Below are 18195 nucleotides of genomic sequence, written 5' to 3' on the forward strand. Positions count from 1 at the left end.
ATATAAAAATGTATTTTTATTTGTACAAAATTTAAAAGCTGTAAACATATAAACTGATTACATATGTAGGACAAGAATTTAGATTGTGTCATGTTATATGTTTGATTCCAGACGGCCTATCATCTTCTACATGTTTCGCCGGAATGGCTTCTTCAGGAAGTATTTAAGTGCGGATAACATAACGAAGCTCCCAAAGGTTGCACCACCCAGATGGAATCAAGGGCCAGAGATGGAGGGGAGACAATCCCAGAGAGTCAGGGGAGGGGGTGCAACAAATCAGCCAAAGGCCCAAGGGCCCCAAATCCCCCACTCATACAAACCTACGCTTTGGGTCAGTCGTAGAAGGAGCACAAACGGCACAAGACAAAATGGAGTTCAGATCAAATTAGTGATAGTAGTGCCCGGGAAGCTTCTCCACATGAAGGTAGCAGAGTTTCTCATACAAATAGATCCAAATTTGGACTTCCATATCAGTGGACAATTCTGACCGCATCCAATTCGGGGCATTTCACCTTCCCAGGCACTATTGTCACTAGAATGATCCTAATTCAATGTTGTCCTGTTGTCGTTTGTGCCTCTTGTACGGCTGACCCAAAAAGTGTGGGTGTGTGTAGAAGGGGCAAAAACGAGCCATTCGTCACATGCCTGATGAAGAGGTCCTGCGTGGCTACGAAACGTTGCAATCTGCTGTAACGATGTGATTGCTGATTAACCACTTACCGACCAGCCGCTGTCATTATACAACGGCAGGTCGACTCGTTCCCGCGAATTACTGTAGCTGTACGGCGGTCCCTTTAACAGCTAAAGCAGGCGCAGCGGGGAAGTCGATGCGCGTGGCTGGTGGCCGCGACATCCGCCGTCCACCACCGATCGCTCCACAGAGAGCCAGAATGGGGATCTGTCAATGAAACAAACAGATCCCCGTTCTGACAGGGGAGTAGAGAGAGATCGTCTGTTACTAGTGATTAGGAACAGCGATCCCTCTCCTCCTCCAGTCAGTCCCCTCCCCCCCCCAGTTAGAAACACCACGCAGGGAACACATTTAACCCCTTAAATCGCCCCCTAGTGTTAACCGCTTCCCTGCCAGTGACATTTATGTGGTAATCAGTGCCTTTTCTAGCACTGATCGCTGTATAAACATCAATGCTCCCAAAAAAATGTCAAGTGTGTCCGATTTGTCCACTGCAATGTCGCAGTCCCGCTAAAAATCGCAGATCAACACCATTACTAGTAAAAAAAATTAAAATTATAAAAATGCCATAAATCTATCCCCTATTTTGTAGACGTGATAACTTGTGCAAAGCAATCAATATACACTTATTCCGATTTTTTTTTTACCAAAAATATGTAGAAGAATACATATTGGCCTAAACTGATGAAGAAATTTGTTTTTTTACATTTTTTTTAGGGTATTTATTATAGCAAAAAGTAAAACTTTTTTTTTTTTTCCAAAATCATCTGACTTTTTTTGTTTATAGTGCAAAAAATAAAAACCGCAGAGGTGATCAAATACCACCAAAAGAAAGCTCTATTTGTGGAGAAAAAAAAGGACATCAATTTTGTTTGGGTACAGCGTCGCACGACCGCGCAATTGTCAGTTTGCCGCATTGCAAAAAATGGCCTGGTCATGAAGTGGGTAAATCTTCCGGTCCTTCAGTGGTTAAAGCTTTGAACCCACTCTGGAAATCATTGTTGTGCTGGTGATCTTCTTTTGCTCTGACTTGACATGGAGGATAGATGCACGGCTTGCATCTATCCTCCCCTCACTTCCTCTTCACACAGCATTCGAGAAGCAACAGGAGCCATCGGCTCTTGCTGCTGTCAATCAAATGCAGTGAAGAGCAAGTGGTGGGTGAGCCTAAGTCCGGCTGTGCAAGTCTATGTAGCGCGGCTCCATAGATGCACCGGTCGGGAACGCGGCTCCATAGACGCACCGGTCAGGAGTACGGCTCCATAGACGCCCCCGTACGGCTCCATAGACGCACCGATTGGGATCCAAAGACGCAACGATCGGAAGCGCGGCTCCATAGACGCACCCGTCGGGCTCCATAGACGCAGCGATCGGGAGCGCGGCTCCATAGACGCACCCGTCGGGGGCGCGGCTCCATAGACGCACCCGTCGGGGGCGCGGCTCCATAGACGCACCCGTCGGGGGCGAGGCTCCATAGACGCACCGGTTGGGAGCGCACAGATTACGTTTCTCGCCATAGCAAGCGGTTGGCTATGGTAGACATAAAAAGAAGAGGAGGAGCCAAGATCGGGGGACCCCAGAAAAGGAGGATTGGGGCCACTCTGTGCCATAACACAGTATAACATGTTTGTTATTTAAATAAATAAAAACAAAAATCTTTAGTAAGTAAGACTTTAGTAACACTTTAAAGCCACACCCATCCTGGCCATTGAGCTGTCAAATGCCAGACGCTCAACTCTTCAGAGAGCTTGTGGTTTTTGACAAACGAATAGTGGGGGGCGGGGTGGGCAGGTACACCCCAGACCTCAGATCCAAAAGGTCTCTGTAAGGATCAGAGAACTGACCAAAAATACAGCTTTTATAGCAACTATATGCAGCAGGCTTATAAGAAAGAAAAAAACATGGATCGTCCCTTTAAGCAAGTATTGGTATTTGTGTTTGTGAATGTTCAGACCGGGTGGAATGCGCGGTTCCCATCAGTGGCGGCTCACGTCTCTGATAACGGAGCGGATTACAGAATACAATGTGATATAAAAGACTGGAATGGCGACTTGTCAGGTCGGTCTGATCTCTCACTTTCCTCTACGATACGTGACCCAGATTTGTCGCCGTCTTGTAGGGACACGCTTCCACAATGATGACACGCGGGGAACGTTGCAGCTTTTGGGGAAAAGCGCGGAATACGTCTGACAGGCGACATACACAATGTAAATAGATGTTAATGCGCCGTCCACAGCTGTGACTTCACCATCCACAATCCTCTCTCTGCAGAATAATCCATCAACACATTCACACCTTGTAAATTATCGCATACGTCAGCGATACATTACTCAGCAACAGTGCTACCTACAAGATCAGTCTGCGCCTGGGGGAGGGGACAGGAGAGAAGGGAGCGGGGGGACAGGAGAGGGGGGAGGGTAGGAGAGAAGGGAGCGGGGGGACAGGAGAAGGGGGGGGGGACAGGAGAGTAGGGAGCGGGGGGGGGGGGGGGGGGGTACAGGAGAGTAGGGAGCAGGGGGACAGGGGAGAAGTGGGGGGGGCAGGAGAGAAGGGAGCGGGGGGACAGGAGAGGGGGGAGGGTAGGAGAGAAGGGAGCGGGGGGACAGGAGAGGGGGGAGGGTAGGAGAGAAGGGAGCGGGGGGACAGGAGAGGGGGGAGGGTAGGAGAGAAGGGAGCGGGGGGACAGGAGAAGGGGGGGGGGGGACAGGAGAGAAGGGGGGGCGGACAGGAGAGAAGGGAGCGGGGGGGGGGGGGGGACAGGAGAGTAGGGAGTGGGGGGACAGGGGAGAAGTGGGGGGGGCAGGAGAGAAGGGAGCGGGGTCTCCTCTCATACAGGACAGATAGAAAGCTGCATTTTCCAGGGACTTCTCTCCACTCTCTCCCTACCTACAGGGAACGTTAAATATTCTTAGACAAGGACTTATTAAATGCCCGGATGTCAGACACCGTCCCCGGGGAGAAGACACACAAGATGGGTCCACCGCCTGGTGTTAAATGTGGAAGTGCTGGGAGCGGGACGGACATCCAACAGAGCTCGCTGCCCACTCAACTCATCTTCACTAAAGGAGCCGAATCAAACGGGCACTTCAGCAGCTGCTCACAGCAAACAGAGCAAACGAAGCGCTTCCTAAACACACAGACAAATCACCCCCAACCCCAATCCCAAACACCCACAGACAAATCACCCCCAATTCCATCACCCTCAATCCCATCAACCCCAATCCCATCAACCCCAATCCCATCAACCCCAATTCCATCACCCCATCACACCCAAATCCCATCAACCCCAACCCCATCATCCCTAATCCCAAACACCCACAAACAAATCACCCCCAATCCCATCACCCCCCAAACCCAATCACCCCCAATCCCATCTCGCCCAAATCCCATCACCCCCAAATCCCATCAATTCCATCACCCCCAATTCCATCAATCCCATCACCCCCAAAATCCCACCACCCCCAATTCCATCAATCCCATCACCCCCAAAATCCCATCACCCCCAATTCCATCAATCCCATCACCCCCAAAATCCCATCACCCCCAATTCCATCAATCCCATCACCCCCAAAATCCCATCACCCACAATTCCTTCAACCCCATCACCCCCAATCCCATCAACCCCAATTCCATCACCCCCCAAATCTCATCACCCCAATCCCATCACCTCAAAATCCCATCTCCCCCAAATCCCATCACCACCAATCCCATCACCTCCATATCCCACACTAAAACACAACGTCTGGCTGCAGTATATGTACTGCTGGCTCTACTAGTTCCATAAACTAAAATTTGCCAGGATAGTCATCATTATCCCCCTGTGACAGACCCAACCGGGACAGAGGCTTCTGGAGGGGATGGCAGGCTAGCCTCTTGCCTACTATGGGCCCTGACGTTTGAGGGGGGGGGGGGGGTGTTCTGTTATACTGCATCTCCATCTTTATAGCTCAGGCTGGAGCTTCAAATGAAGAATATGGTTACTGTGGATACCTCAGACAGTTCGTGTTTCCAAAACTCCGACAAATAAGTGAGTTGTGTATCCGTGTAGCTCACTTGGCACAATAGTGACATTAAGAGCCATCACATGACCTGCTTATCCAAACTTCATGCAAGTTCTTGTATTGTTACTTTCACTATTCATGGGTACAAGATCTGTCACAATTGATGTTTCTTTCATTTATATGACCAGTATTCAGTTTGTTACTTTTCACTGTAAACACCATTTTAAAAAAAGAAAGAAAACAAAGAACGTTTATAAAAAAATAAACAAAAGATAAAAAGCAATGACTGGGGCTTACTTGATGATGGCCTCGTGTGAGCGGTAGTTCTCACAGAGTAGAATGCGACAAGGGAACTCGGCGGGGTAATGTTCATACAGGCGGTCCAGTAAGGACACATGAAGATTGCGCTCTCTGGCAAACTCACTGTAGACAAAGGGGCTGAGCTGGAAGAGAAACACAAATGTCATCAGTTCTACAATCACATCATCTCTCCATCCACTTCTACATGTATTTATTACAGGCATTTATACAGAGCTTTACATCAGGGGTGCTCAACCTGAAGGGCTAGGGCCACTTAAAGTGGACCTTCAGTGATTTTTTTCATCTTTCCATCTATTAAATCTCCTGTCCTTGTTGTTGTCGTTTTAACTTTGGATAGAATTTTTTTTTCTGCCAGTAAATCCTTTATACAGCCCACTTGTTGTTACCTGTCTGGTCATTGGCCTAGGCTTATGACATCATGTACAGTTCTCTCTCTCACCCTCCTGAGAGTTTGCCAGGAAGGGGGGGGGGGGGGAAGTCATAAAAGGCTAAATGAGAGCTGCGGAGCTGCAGGTGTGCCTCTGTGTAAATCCAGGAAGTGAACAGGCAGCAGCTTCAGCTGCCCACAGTTGAAATGGCTGCAGTCAGGCTCAGTGGAGGGAGATTTCTGCAGCAAGTACAGAATCCCAGTATATATAAAATAATATGCAAAGTGGTTGAAGGGAAGCTTCAGAATGACAAAGAGGTTTTTTTATTATGCGAGCAGACTGCTTAAGTAATTTGATAACCGGTTACAGGCCACAATGCAATATGGGGGATTGAGCCCCCGATAAGGTTGCTTTCACACTGATGCCCTGTAGTTTAGCACCACCCTGGGTGCAGGGCACCTGTGGCTTTCCTGCTGGTTAGCTGTGCTTTACTATTACATCATGTGGGGTGTGGTGCTGCATTCAGGAGTTTTGTTGCACTTTCAGAAAGGCACCAAACCCACAGGATATAATAGAAGTCTATGGGTTGCCAGAACGAGCTCCTAAGAGAAGCTCTGTGGCAACCCAAGTCGGGAGGGAGTACTACGGTGGATTCTGTGGGCTCACAGGAAAGGTTAATGTGCATTATATCGGTCTATTGAGTGCATAGAGGAGGAGGATCACCACACTTCTGCTGACCAAGTGGAGATGTTTTTTGCACGTGGGGACACCATTATAGGAGTACCTTTTGGGGACTTTATGAATTACTGGACATTTATTGAGCACCAGCACTAGAAGATTGCAGGGGTCACAGCCACGGTCCTGGACAGGGAGTTAGAGCCTAAGATTCCCCAGGGCACCGGGTCTAAAAACCAGCAAGTTTTCACCAGAAACTCTGATGGTGAGGATGGACTACGCTGCAGCTGACTCCAGGTCGTGGCCCCTAGGGTCTCCCAGCTCACACTCATGGCTGGCTCTGGAGAGGAAGCAGCAGCACAGGGCAACTAGGAATAGTCAGTAGGCAGGCCAAGGTTGGGGCGACAAGCAGACAGGAATGGTCAAGACAAGCCGAAGGTCGGGATAACAGGCAGGCATGGTCAGGAGAAAGCCAAGTCGGTACACGGAACAAAGAGCACATGTCATGAATGACACAAATGTAGATTGGCAAGCTAGCAGTGCACAGGTTAATATTGTGCTTCCTGTTAGGGGCCCGGGTGGAGCCATGCTTGAGGGAAGATTACTTAAGCACACAGGTGAACAGCGATTGGTCTCTAGGCCAGGGGTCTCAAACTAGCAGCCCCCCAGCTGTTGCGAAACTACAAGTCCCATGAGGCATTGCAAGGCTGACAGTTACAAGCATGACTCCCGCAGGCAGAGGCATGATGGGACTTGTAGTTTTGCAACAACTGGAGGGCCGCCAGGTTGAGACCCCCTGCCCTAGGCTGAACACAACAGAGAGGTAAGCAGACAGACATGAACATTGCTGCAGAGTCATGACAGTGTGCATGGAGTAGATAGTGTGTGTGCTGGCGGCCTCTGCACAAATAGGAGAAGAACACTGATCATCATCCTCGTATTTTATTACCGATCAGTGGCCCTTTCAGATTGGGGATGTCCTGCTACATTATGATGACAGGTTCACTTTAAAATGGAACTAAAGGCTTCCGACTTAGCAATCTCCTTCAACTCAGTGTACAATCCCAGAGTATCTTTCGGGTGACAGAATAAATGATCTCCCCGTCCTCCAGTGCCGTAGTTCCCTCATCCCAGGCAAAAGATTTTGAAAGCCTCCACCCACCAATCCCACTGTGATAACCACATTCTAAACACACCTTCTGCTAACCTACACAGACAGCACAGGGACAACACTGACGAAGAAAAACCTTTAGGAGACAAGGTACCGATCCTCACCTGCATATGATCCCCCGCCAGGACAATACGAGTGGTTTTGGTGGCAAGAGCCAAAGGCATGATGGTTTCACACTCCATTGCTTGTGCTGCTTCATCTAAAAGGATGTGTGTAAAAAAACCTGAAATGGAGAAAAGAAAAAAAACGGGACACATGAGACACAAAAGGCCTTCATGGAGCCACCTGCAAACAGGAGTAGTGGAGCTGCCATCTTCCTTCAGTCCTCCCGCTGCTCTGACTATGAGGCTAATGATACCTCTGTATACTGCAGACCACTGGAGAGACATAGTCAGGTATACCCCATTAAATCATTCCCCGCATCTATTACCTTTTGTACCATCACCCCCTCCTTTAGAATGTAAGCTCTACGAGCCGGGCCCTCCTGTCCCTTCTGTATTGAACTGTACTGTAATTGTGCTGTCCCCCCTCTACATTGTAAAGCGCTGCGTAAACTGTTGGCGCTATATAAACTGTGTATAATAATATAATAATATGTATACATCAAATGGCAATTATCCTTTATTGAATTGACATTAAACAGCCAACAAGATTCGGCCATCAGGTCTTAATCATGGCTGACTTTCACTCAGCAATGATTAAGGCCAGACAGTCGAAACACGTTGGCTCTTCGTCTGTTCACCTCTATGATCTAAGAGGCCGGGAGCGACGTCATGAAGTCACTTTGAGTTTAGGGTGGATGTACACAATTTTTTTTTTTTTTGAAAGCAACAGATCTATTTTTTTTTTTTTTTTGTGAGCGGATGCCTTCAAGGGTAGAGGCAAGATCTGGGGTTTTATAGATCCCCAATGTCTTCACAAAGAGGACTTGTCCAGATTTATTTTTTATCACAAGAGATGTTTACATTTCCTGCAATAGTAAGAAAAGCAAACAAAAAAAAAAAAAAAGTCAAAGTCAAAATGGACACTGTAAAAATATATTTTTTTAAATAAATAAGTGCCCCTGTCCCCCGTGCACGCACGGGGGAACGCATATGTAGGTCACGCACGCAAATGTAAACAGTGTTCACACCACACATGTGGCCGACAGTTGCCAGCTCTGCTCACGGAGCTGCGAGAACCGTGCTATCAGTGAATAGGGCGATCAGTCGGTTTTCAGTCTTAGAGTAGGTGGGGGTTAGATGCTGCACCAACCTAGGTAAGTATGATTCTTGGAAGCCCCCTCAAAATAAATAATGGAGCCTGATCTTGATATCATAGATGTGCACAAGAGCCGTGGCTCTCTCCCTCCTCATTGACATATAGCAGCAGGAGCCACTGACTCCTGCTGTTGTCAATCACAGACAGCGAGCATTCAGTGGGGGGCGGTGGGTGGGTGACACCAAGACACGCTGTGTGTGTTAATAGACACAAAGAGCTGGCCTGGGAGTAAGCCTGCAAGTGGCTTGCTATGGGAGAACTCGGCAAGGGGGAGGAGCCAGTATCTCCAGCGGGCGGGGGGGTGGGGGGTGGGGGGGCGGCCAAGAAGTGGAGGATCGGGGCTGCTCTGTACAAAACCACTACAGAGCCGGTAAGTATAACATGTTTATATTTTTTTAATTTTACCTTTACAATCACTTTAACTCACCAGGTTCCAGATCCAGCTGGCACAAGTATTGGGAGGTGCTGAGTGTCACCACCACCACCCTGTGCCGGATGACGTCTTCCTTCTGTGGCATCTGGAAGGTGGCATGTGTACTGGAGATGAGACAGTACTGATGGACCACCGGGTGCACCGTCTTCACCCAGCGGTTTCTGAAATATACCCTGTGGGGTGGAAAAAAAAAAAAGGGAGGTCAAGGAGCATGTTCCTCCCGATAAATTCCCGTTACCATGGACACGACGACATATAAACACATTGCCTTACCTGAGCGGCCTAGCCTGGGGATTCCCTGTTTCCACGTATGGGTGGAGATAGTCCTTGATGTAGAGGTCAGCAGCACTATTAGAATGGGTGCAAATTAAAACCCTGGGGAGGAAAACAAAAACCAATATTCTCAGAATGAATAGTAGGGGAGAGACTGGGCTTCTATGAACATATTATACACTGAAAGATAAACCCAAAAAACAAACAGGAAATAAATTGTGGATTACCAGTTCTTAGATGTGGTGGCTGCATTGTTTATTTTTTTTTTTTAGGCTCTGATCCATCCAGCAGGTCTGCTGTTTTACGATTTGGCCTCATTCACACAGGTGGTAGGAAAAGGGAGCAGTAAAAAACAGGCAACAGAGCCACAATTTTACATTAAAATGCATTTTCTCCCCCAAAAAATTGTGTTTGAAAAACCGCTGACCAGATACTGTGTAACATAAAAAACTGCTATGACCACCCATTTATTCTCTAGGGTCTCTTCTTAAAAAAAAAAATGTATATGTTTGGGGGTTCTAAGTAATTTTCTAGCAAAAAATACAGATTTTTACATATATGAGAAAAGTGTCAGAATTGGTCCGGTTGGCAAATGGTAAATTGCTGCGACTCAAGTCGTAGCAACTTTGAAAAAAGGTTCCTGCACTATTTTTTTTAGCAATTTCACTTGCATTGACTTCTGTTAAATGAAGTCACAAGCAGCAATGAAATTGGAAGTGCAAATCGCATTGCAACAAGCCACCATTTTTTTCTCTAGGGCAGTGATGGCACACCTCGGCACCCCAGATGTTTTGCAACTACATTTCCCATGATGCTACACTGCAGAGTGCCAGAGCATCATGGGAAATGTAGTTCCAAAACATCTGGGGTGCCAAGGTTCACCATCACTGCTCTAGGGTCTCTGCTAAAAACAATATATAATGTTTGGGGGGTTATAAGTAATTTTGTAGCAAAAAATACTGATTTAAACTTGTAAACAAAAAGTGCCAGAAAAGGGAGGGTCAGCAAGTGGATGAGCCCTATATACAGTAATAAGAGACGTCATGGCGTACCATTCCTTTCCTCTCCCGCCGGCTCTCTTACCTGTTCTCCTGCTGTTTGAGAATGTGCTTCACAGCCTGAGCCAGGGTGAAGGTCTTGCCTGTTCCATAAGGGCCGATGATTAAAATGGGTGGCAGTTGTATAGACAGGGGCGTAGTGATGGCCAAAATGGCTTCCTTCTGCTTTGCGTTCAGTCTTGGATCCAGCAGTTCATCCCATTGCCTGTGGGGGGGGGGCAGAGACAGCGAAATATCAACAGCATGCAACTAGGAATGTCACTACTTTATACAAATATCTTACAGAAGCTCAATATTTCCTGAAGGCTTCCTGCTTAGTAACGTACGCAGAGTATGCACTTCAGTGTGCCTCTGTATACAGCCCGGCCATACAACTGTCACGTAATTTAAACTGCTTTCCATCCACCGGACCATTCCAAAAATATGGTCGCAAGTAATCACCAGAATCTAAGAATTCTACCCCCCACCCTGTCTAACAGTCCACCAAAATTGGGCTCAGATTTCATTTATTCAAAAGCTGAATCAAAAATAGAAAAAAATATCAAGAAATAACAAAATCAATGCCCCAATGACGTCACATCTGACAAAACACGTAGGGTGGAGTCTATGTTGTGTGATATTATCACGCCATTCAAGTGTGTATACAATGGACTTCATCGCGGGAAATATTGTTTTTAAATGCTGGCTTATAACTGGCTTGATGTAAGTTTTTAGCAGCTTATTTTCAAAATAAAGTGGAGTCTAGGGATCTGGTAAGTATACACCTTAGTAAATATCACGGTGGAGGTGCACTTGGTGGAATCTCATCCAATCATTCCCTTTCTTTAGATATCGCTTCAAGGATTTTTTTGGTCTGCTCGTCACCATTCACATACTTTGAGCACTATATGGACTTTTGTTATAAGACTATCATTTATCTGGCGTGGAAATTTTTTGTTTTTTTGAAAAGAAAATATCAGCAATGTCTGACAGCGATTAGGTTTCTGCACCGGGTTCAAGTGCGGCGATTTCAATTTACTTTTTTATTTTAACCTGTTATACGATTGTACAATTCAATATACTGTACACACATACCAGACTTTATACCCATTTTTTTTTCATTAAGTTACTATATCACCCACAATGTATCATTTTAATAACAGTGATTATGATTATTATTATTATAAAGTAATTTTTTTCTTCAAACTCCCATATTCTAATTTTTGTGTAATTATTCTGACACTCTCATTACTACTGACTGTATGGTTTGAATTATGACCCCATGGAGGGGATATTATATCTATATCAGATTGATATGTAAATCTTCCTATGTTTTTTCTAGCCCTGTGAAGGGGGCACTTAGACCCCTGAAACGCGTTGGCTACTTTCTGAATTCTACCCCTGACCTTTAATGGAATAACGTTGTATCTGGACCTCTTCGCAGTGGTGTGGCGCTTCAATTTCAATTCTTTATACATAAACACTCCTGTGAGCTGCAATGTGGACTCCAATGTGTGACCAATGTTCATGAACATTCAGCTGCTTTGACAATACAAATCCACAATACAGACACAGGAACGAGGCCCGGTGCAGATTTATCACGCTACAGCACAAAGTGCCCAAAATATATCTGATAAACTTCTATCTCAGCACGCTCCCTCTTTCCAAGTAGTAAAAGCTGGCAGCCCGGAGTGGAACGATGAAGGGGGGTATTTTTAGCTGCATTGTGCCCGCTCCAGTCCCCGCTATGTAATGACATAATAATGTAACATGAAGTCGGTGTCAGATTAGCCCTCTTCCCGCCATTATTGTCCTGGCAGCAGTGTGAGCCAACGTGCGCCGAGTCCTTTGTCTGAAGCTGGAACGCGTCTCAAGTCGTGATCAGCGATCATTGTTATGATGCGGGACGCAGCGTGCCAAAAATACAAACCGCAAAGGATAGCGAAACGCTGCCTGATCTCCTTCCCTGCCCAACAATATTTCTGGGACGATGTGACAGCGCTGGAATGGGAAGTCCGCGGAGGTAATACACAGCCGGGACGCCGGACACAATTTAAGTGATGACATCCCGATATTTGCTACTTTGTAATGAAATAGTCAATGAGCAAAGATTTAGGGGATATCTAGAAATGCTACTGAATAACCAGACAATTAATGAGGGGGAGGGAGAGAGAGGGGGTGGTGGAGAGAGGGGGAAAAAGAGAGAGGGGAAGCAGAGAGAGGGGAAGCAGAGAGAGGGGAAGCAGAGAGAGGGGAAGCAGAGAGAGGGGAGGCAGAGAGAGGGGAGGCAGAGAGAGGGGAGGCAGAGAGAGGGGGGAGAGAGCAGAGAGAGAGAGGGAGAGAGCAGAGAGAGAGGGAGAGAGAGGGGGAGAGAGCAGAGAGAGAGAGGGGGGAGAGAGCAGAGAGAGAGAGGGGGGAGAGAGCAGAGAGAGGGGAGGAGAGAGCAGAGAGAGGGGGAGGAGAGAGCAGAGAGAGAGGGGGGGGGAGAGAGCAGAGAGAGAGGGGGGGGGAGAGAGCAGAGAGAGAGGGGGAGGAGAGAGCAGAGAGAGTGGGGGAGGAGAGAGCAGAGAGAGAGGGGGAGGAGAGAGCAGAGAGAGAGAGAGGGCGGAGAGAGCAGAGAGAGAGGGGGGAGAGAGCAGAGAGAGAGAGGGGGGGAGAGAGCAGAGAGAGAGAGGGGGGGAGAGAGCAGAGAGAGGGGGGGAGAGAGCAGAGAGAGAGAGGGGGGAGAGAGCAGAGAGAGAGAGGGGGGAGAGAGCAGAGAGAGAGAGAGGGGGGAGAGAGCAGAGAGAGAGAGGGGGGGAGAGAGCAGAGAGAGAGAGGGGGGGGAGAGAGCAGAGAGAGAGAGGGGGGGAGAGAGCAGAGAGAGAGAGGGGGGGAGAGAGCAGAGAGAGAGAGGGGGGGAGAGAGCAGAGAGAGAGAGGGGGGGAGAGAGCAGAGAGAGAGAGGGGGGGAGAGAGCAGAGAGAGAGAGGGGGGGAGAGAGCAGAGAGAGAGAGGGGGGGAGAGAGCAGAGAGAGAGAGGGGGGGAGAGAGCAGAGAGAGAGAGGAGGGGAGAGAGCAGAGAGAGAGAGGGGGGGAGAGAGCAGAGAGAGAGAGGGGGGGAGAGCAGAGAGAGAGGGGGAGAGAGCAGAGAGAGGGGGGGAGAGAGCAGAGAGAGAGAGGGGGGGAGAGAGCAGAGAGAGAGGGGGGGGAGAGAGCAGAGAGAGAGAGGGGGGGAGAGAGCAGAGAGAGAGAGGGGGGAGAGAGCAGAGAGAGAGGAGGGAGAGCAGAGAGAGAGAGGGGGGGAGAGAGCAGAGAGAGAGAGGGGGGGAGAGAGCAGAGAGAGAGAGGGGGGGAGAGAGCAGAGAGAGAGGGGGGAGAGAGCAGAGAGAGAGAGGAGGGGAGAGAGCAGAGAGAGGGGGGGGGAGAGAGCAGAGAGAGAGAGGAGGGGAGGAGGAGAGAGAGGGGGGAGAGAGAGAGAGAGGGGGAGAGAGCAGAGAGAGAGAGGGGGGGGGGAGCAGAGAGAGGGGGGGGAGAGAGCAGAGAGAGAGGGGGGGGAGAGCAGAGAGAGAGAGGGGGGGGAGAGCAGAGAGAGAGAGAGGGGGGGAGAGAGCAGAGAGAGAGAGGGGGGGAGAGAGCAGAGAGAGAGGGGGGAGAGAGCAGAGAGAGAGGGGGGGGAGAGCAGAGAGAGAGGGGGGGTGAGCAGAGAGGGGGGGAGAGAGCAGAGAGAGAGCAGAGAGGGCAGAGCAGAGAGAGGGGGAGAGAGCAGAGAGAGAGGGGGGGGGAGAGAGCAGAGAGAGAGGGGGGGGAGAGAGCAGAGAGAGAGGGGGGGAGAGAGCAGAGAGAGAGAGGGGGGGGAGAGAGCAGAGAGAGAGAGGGGGGGAGAGAGCAGAGAGAGAGAGGGGGGGAGAGAGCAGAGAGAGAGGGGGGAGAGAGCAGAGAGAGGGGGGAGAAGGAGCAAAGAGAGGGGGAGAGAGAGCAGAGAGAGAGGGGGGAGAGAGCGGGGAGAGAGAGCCAAGAGAGAGGGGGGAGAAAGCAGAGAGAGGGGGGAGAAAGCAGAGAGAGGGGGGAGAAAGCAGAGAGAGGGGGGAGAAAGCAGAGAGAGGGGGGAGAGAGCAGAGAGAGGGGGGAGAGAGCAGAGAGAGAGGGGGGGAGAGAGCAGAGAGAGAGGGGGGGGAGAGAGCAGAGAGAGAGGGGGGGAGAGAGCAGAGAGAGGGGGGGGAGAGAGCAGAGAGAGAGGGGGGAGAAGGAGCAAAGAGAGGGGGAGAGAAAGCAAAGAGAGAGGGGGGGAGAGAAAGCAAAGAGAGAGGGGGGAGAGAGAGCAGAGGGAGAGGGGGAGAGAGAGCAGAGGGAGAGAGAGCAGAGAGAGAGAGCAGAGAGAGAGAGCAGAGAGAGAGGGGGGAGAGAGCAGAGAGAGAGGGGGGGAGAGAGCAGAGAGAGAGAGGAGGGGAGAGAGCAGAGAGAGAGAGGGGGGGGAGAGAGCAGAGAGAGAGAGGGGGGGGAGAGAGCAGAGAGAGAGAGGGGGGGGGAGCAGAGAGAGAGAGGGGGGGGGAGCAGAGAGAGAGAGAGGGGGGGGAGAGCAGAGAGAGAGAGGGGGGGGAGAGAGCAGAGAGAGAGAGGGGGGGAGAGAGCAGAGAGAGAGAGGGGGGAGAGAGCAGAGAGAGAGGGGGGGAGAGAGCAGAGAGAGAGGGGGGGAGAGAGCAGAGAGAGAGGGGGGGGGTAAGCAGAGAGGGGGGGGGAGAGCAGAGAGAGAGCAGAGAGGGCAGAGCAGAGAGAGGGGGAGAGGGCAGAGCAGAGAGAGGGGGAGAGGGCAGAGCAGAGAGAGGGGGAGAGGGCAGAGCAGAGAGAGGGGGAGAGAGCAGAGAGAGAGGGGGGGGAGAGAGCAGAGAGAGAGGGGGGGAGAGAGCAGAGAGAGGGGGGGAGAGAGCAGAGAGAGGGGGGGGGGCAGAGAGAGAGGGGGGGAGAGCAGAGAGAGAGGGGGGGAGAGAGCAGAGAGAGAGAGCCAAGAGAGAGGGGGGGAGAAAGCAGAGATAGGGGGGAGAGAGCAGAGAGAGAGGGGGGAGAGAGCAGAGAGAGAGGGGGGAGAGAGCAGAGAGAGAGGGGGGGGAGAGAGCAGAGAGAGAGGGGGGGAGAGAGCAGAGAGAGAGGGGGGGAGAGAGCAGAGAGAGAGGGGGGGAGAGAGCAGAGAGAGAGGGGGGAGAGAGAGCAGAGAGAGAGGGGGAGAGAGAGCAGAGAGAGAGGGGGGAGAGAGAGCAGAGAGAGAGGGGGGAGAGAGAGCAGAGAGAGAGGGGGGAGAGAGAGCAGAGAGAGAGGGGGGAGAGAGAGCAAAGAGAGAGGGGGGAGAGAGAGCAAGAGAGAGGGGGGAGAGAAAGCAAAGAGAGAGGGGGGAGAGAGAGCAGAGGGAGAGGGGGGAGAGAGAGCAGAGGGAGAGGGGGGAGAGAGAGCAGAGGGAGAGGGGGGAGAGAGAGCAGAGAGAGAGGGGGGAGAGAGAGCAGAGAGAGAGGTGGGAGAGAGAGCAGAGAGAGAGGGGGGAGAGAGCAGAGAGAGAGAGCAGAGAGGGGAGAGCAGAGAGCAGAGAGGGGAGAGCAGAGAGCAGAGAGGAGAGAGCAGAGAGGAGAGGGGGGAGAGAGAGCAGAGAGGTGGGAGAGAGAGCAGAGAGAGAGGTGGGAGAGAGAGCAGAGAGAGAGGGGGGAGAGAGAGCAGAGAGAGAGGGGGGGAGAGAGAGCAGAGAGAGAGGGGGGAGAGAGAGCAGAGAGAGAGGGGGGAGAGAGAGCAGAGAGAGGGGGGAGAGAGAGCAGAGAGAGGGAGAGAGCAGAGAGAGGGGGGGATAGAGAGAGGCGGGATAGCAGAGAGGTGGGGGATAGCAGAGAGGTGGGGGGATAGCAGAGAGGTGGGGGGATAGCAGAGAGGTGGGGGGATAGCAGAGAGGGGGGGTAGCAGAGAGAGAGGAGGGGGGGTAGCAGAGAGAGAGGGGAGGGGGGGTAGCAGAGAGAGGGGGGGGGTAGCAGAGAGAGGGGGGGGAGATAGCAGAGAGAGAGCGAGAGAGCAGAGAGAGAGCAAAGAGAGGGGGGAGAGAGAGCAGAGAGAGAGAGGGGGAGAGAGAGCAAAGAGAGGGGGGAGAGAGAGCAGAGAGAGAGAGGGGGAGAGAGAGCAAAGAGAGAGAGGGGGAGAGAGAGCAAAGAGAGAGAGGGGGAGAGAGAGCAAAGAGAGAGAGGGGGAGAGAGAGCAAAGAGAGAGAGGGGGAGAGAGAGCAGAGAGAGAGGGGGAGAGAGAGCAGAGGAGAGAGGGGGAGAGAGAGCAGAGAGAGGGGGGAGAGAGAGCAAAGAGAGAGGGGGGAGAGAGAGCAAAGAGAGAGGGGGGAGAGAGAGCAAAGAGAGAGGGGGGAGAGAGAGCAAGAGAGAGGGGGGAGAGAGAGCAAAGAGAGAGGGGGGAGAGAGAGCAAAGAGAGAGGGGGGAGAGAGAGCAGAGGAGAGGGGGGGAGAGAGAGCAGAGAGGGGAGATAGAGAGAGGGGGGATAGCAGAGAGGTGGGGGAAGCAGAGAGGTGGGGGGAAGCAGAGAGGTGGGGGGAAGCAGAGAGGTGGGGGAGATAGCAGAGAGGGGGGGGTAGCAGAGAGAGAGGGGGGGGTAGCAGAGAGAGAGGGGGGAGATAGCAGAGAGAGAGCGAGAGAGCAGAGAGAGAGGGGGGAGAGCAGAGAGAGAGAGGGGGGGAGAGAGCAGAGAGAGAGAGGGGGGGAGAGAGCAGAGAGAGAGAGGGGGGGGGAGCAGAGAGAGAGAGGGGGGGGAGCAGAGAGAGAGAGAGGGGGGGAGAGAGCAGAGAGAGAGAGGGGGGGAGAGAGCAGAGAGAGAGAGGGGGGGAGAGAGCAGAGAGAGAGAGGGGGGAGAGAGCAGAGAGAGAGGGGGGGAGAGAGCAGAGAGAGAGGGGGGAGAGAGCAGAGAGAGAGGGGGGGTAAGCAGAGAGGGGGGGGGAGAGCAGAGAGAGAGCAGAGAGGGCAGAGCAGAGAGAGGGGGAGAGGGCAGAGCAGAGAGAGGGGGAGAGGGCAGAGCAGAGAGAGGGGGAGAGGCAGAGCAGAGAGAGAGGGGGAGAGAGCAGAGAGAGAGGGGGGGAGAGAGCAGAGAGAGAGGGGGGGAGAGAGCAGAGAGAGGGGGGGAGAGAGCAGAGAGAGGGGGGGGGCAGAGAGAGAGGGGGGGGAGAGCAGAGAGAGAGGGGGGAGAGAGCAGAGAGAGAGAGCAAGAGAGAGGGGGGAGAAAGCAGAGATAGGGGGGGAGAGAGCAGAGAGAGAGGGGGGGAGAGAGCAGAGAGAGAGGGGGGGGAGAGAGCAGAGAGAGAGGGGGGGAGAGAGCAAGAGAGAGGGGGGGAGAGAGCAGAGAGAGAGGGGGGGGAGAGAGCAGAGAGAGAGGGGGGAGAGAGAGCAGAGAGAGAGGGGGGAGAGAGAGCAGAGAGAGAGGGGGGAGAGAGAGCAGAGAGAGAGGGGGGAGAGAGAGCAAGAGAGAGGGGGGAGAGAGAGCAGAGAGAGAGGGGGGAGAGAGAGCAGAGAGAGAGGGGGGAGAGAGAGCCAGAGAGAGAGGGGGGAGAGAGAGCAAGAGAGAGGGGGGAGAGAAAGCAAAGAGAGAGGGGGAGAGAGAGAGAGAGCAGAGAGAGAGGTGGGAGAGAGAGCAGAGAGAGAGGGGGGAGAGAGAGCAGAGAGAGAGGGGAGCAGAGAGGGGAGAGCAGAGAGCAGAGGGGGAGAGCAGAGCAGAGAGGAGAGCAGAGAGCAGGAGAGCAGAGAGAGGGAGAGAGCAGAGAGCAGAGAGAGAGGAGGGGGGAGAGAGAGAGCAGAGAGAGGTGGGAGAGAGAGCAGAGAGAGAGGGGGGAGAGAGAGCAGAGAGAGAGGGGGGGAGAGAGAGCAGAGAGAGAGGGGGGAGAGAGAGCAGAGAGAGAGGGGGGGAGAGAGAGCAGAAGAGAGGGGGGAGAGAGAGCAGAGAGAGGGAGAGAGCAGAGAGAGGGGG

The 18195-nt window shown here is 51.9% G+C and overlaps 1 protein-coding gene across 1 annotated transcript in view; it reads right to left on the reverse strand.

The window, feature by feature from the left end:
* Window positions 1-18195, reverse strand: part of HELZ (helicase with zinc finger) — a gene marked incomplete in the record, with an annotated part of 94877 nt that overhangs the window by 68715 nt on the left and 7967 nt on the right. The window contains 4 exon segments of the mRNA XM_073607145.1: window positions 4990-5135; window positions 7332-7450; window positions 8915-9093; window positions 9194-9295. Coding sequence (XP_073463246.1) covers window positions 4990-5135; window positions 7332-7450; window positions 8915-9093; window positions 9194-9295 — 546 coding nt within the window.

The sequence above is a fragment of the Aquarana catesbeiana genome, linkage group LG12, assembly GCF_042186555.1.
Source record: "Aquarana catesbeiana isolate 2022-GZ linkage group LG12, ASM4218655v1, whole genome shotgun sequence".
NCBI lineage: Eukaryota > Metazoa > Chordata > Amphibia > Anura > Ranidae > Aquarana > Aquarana catesbeiana.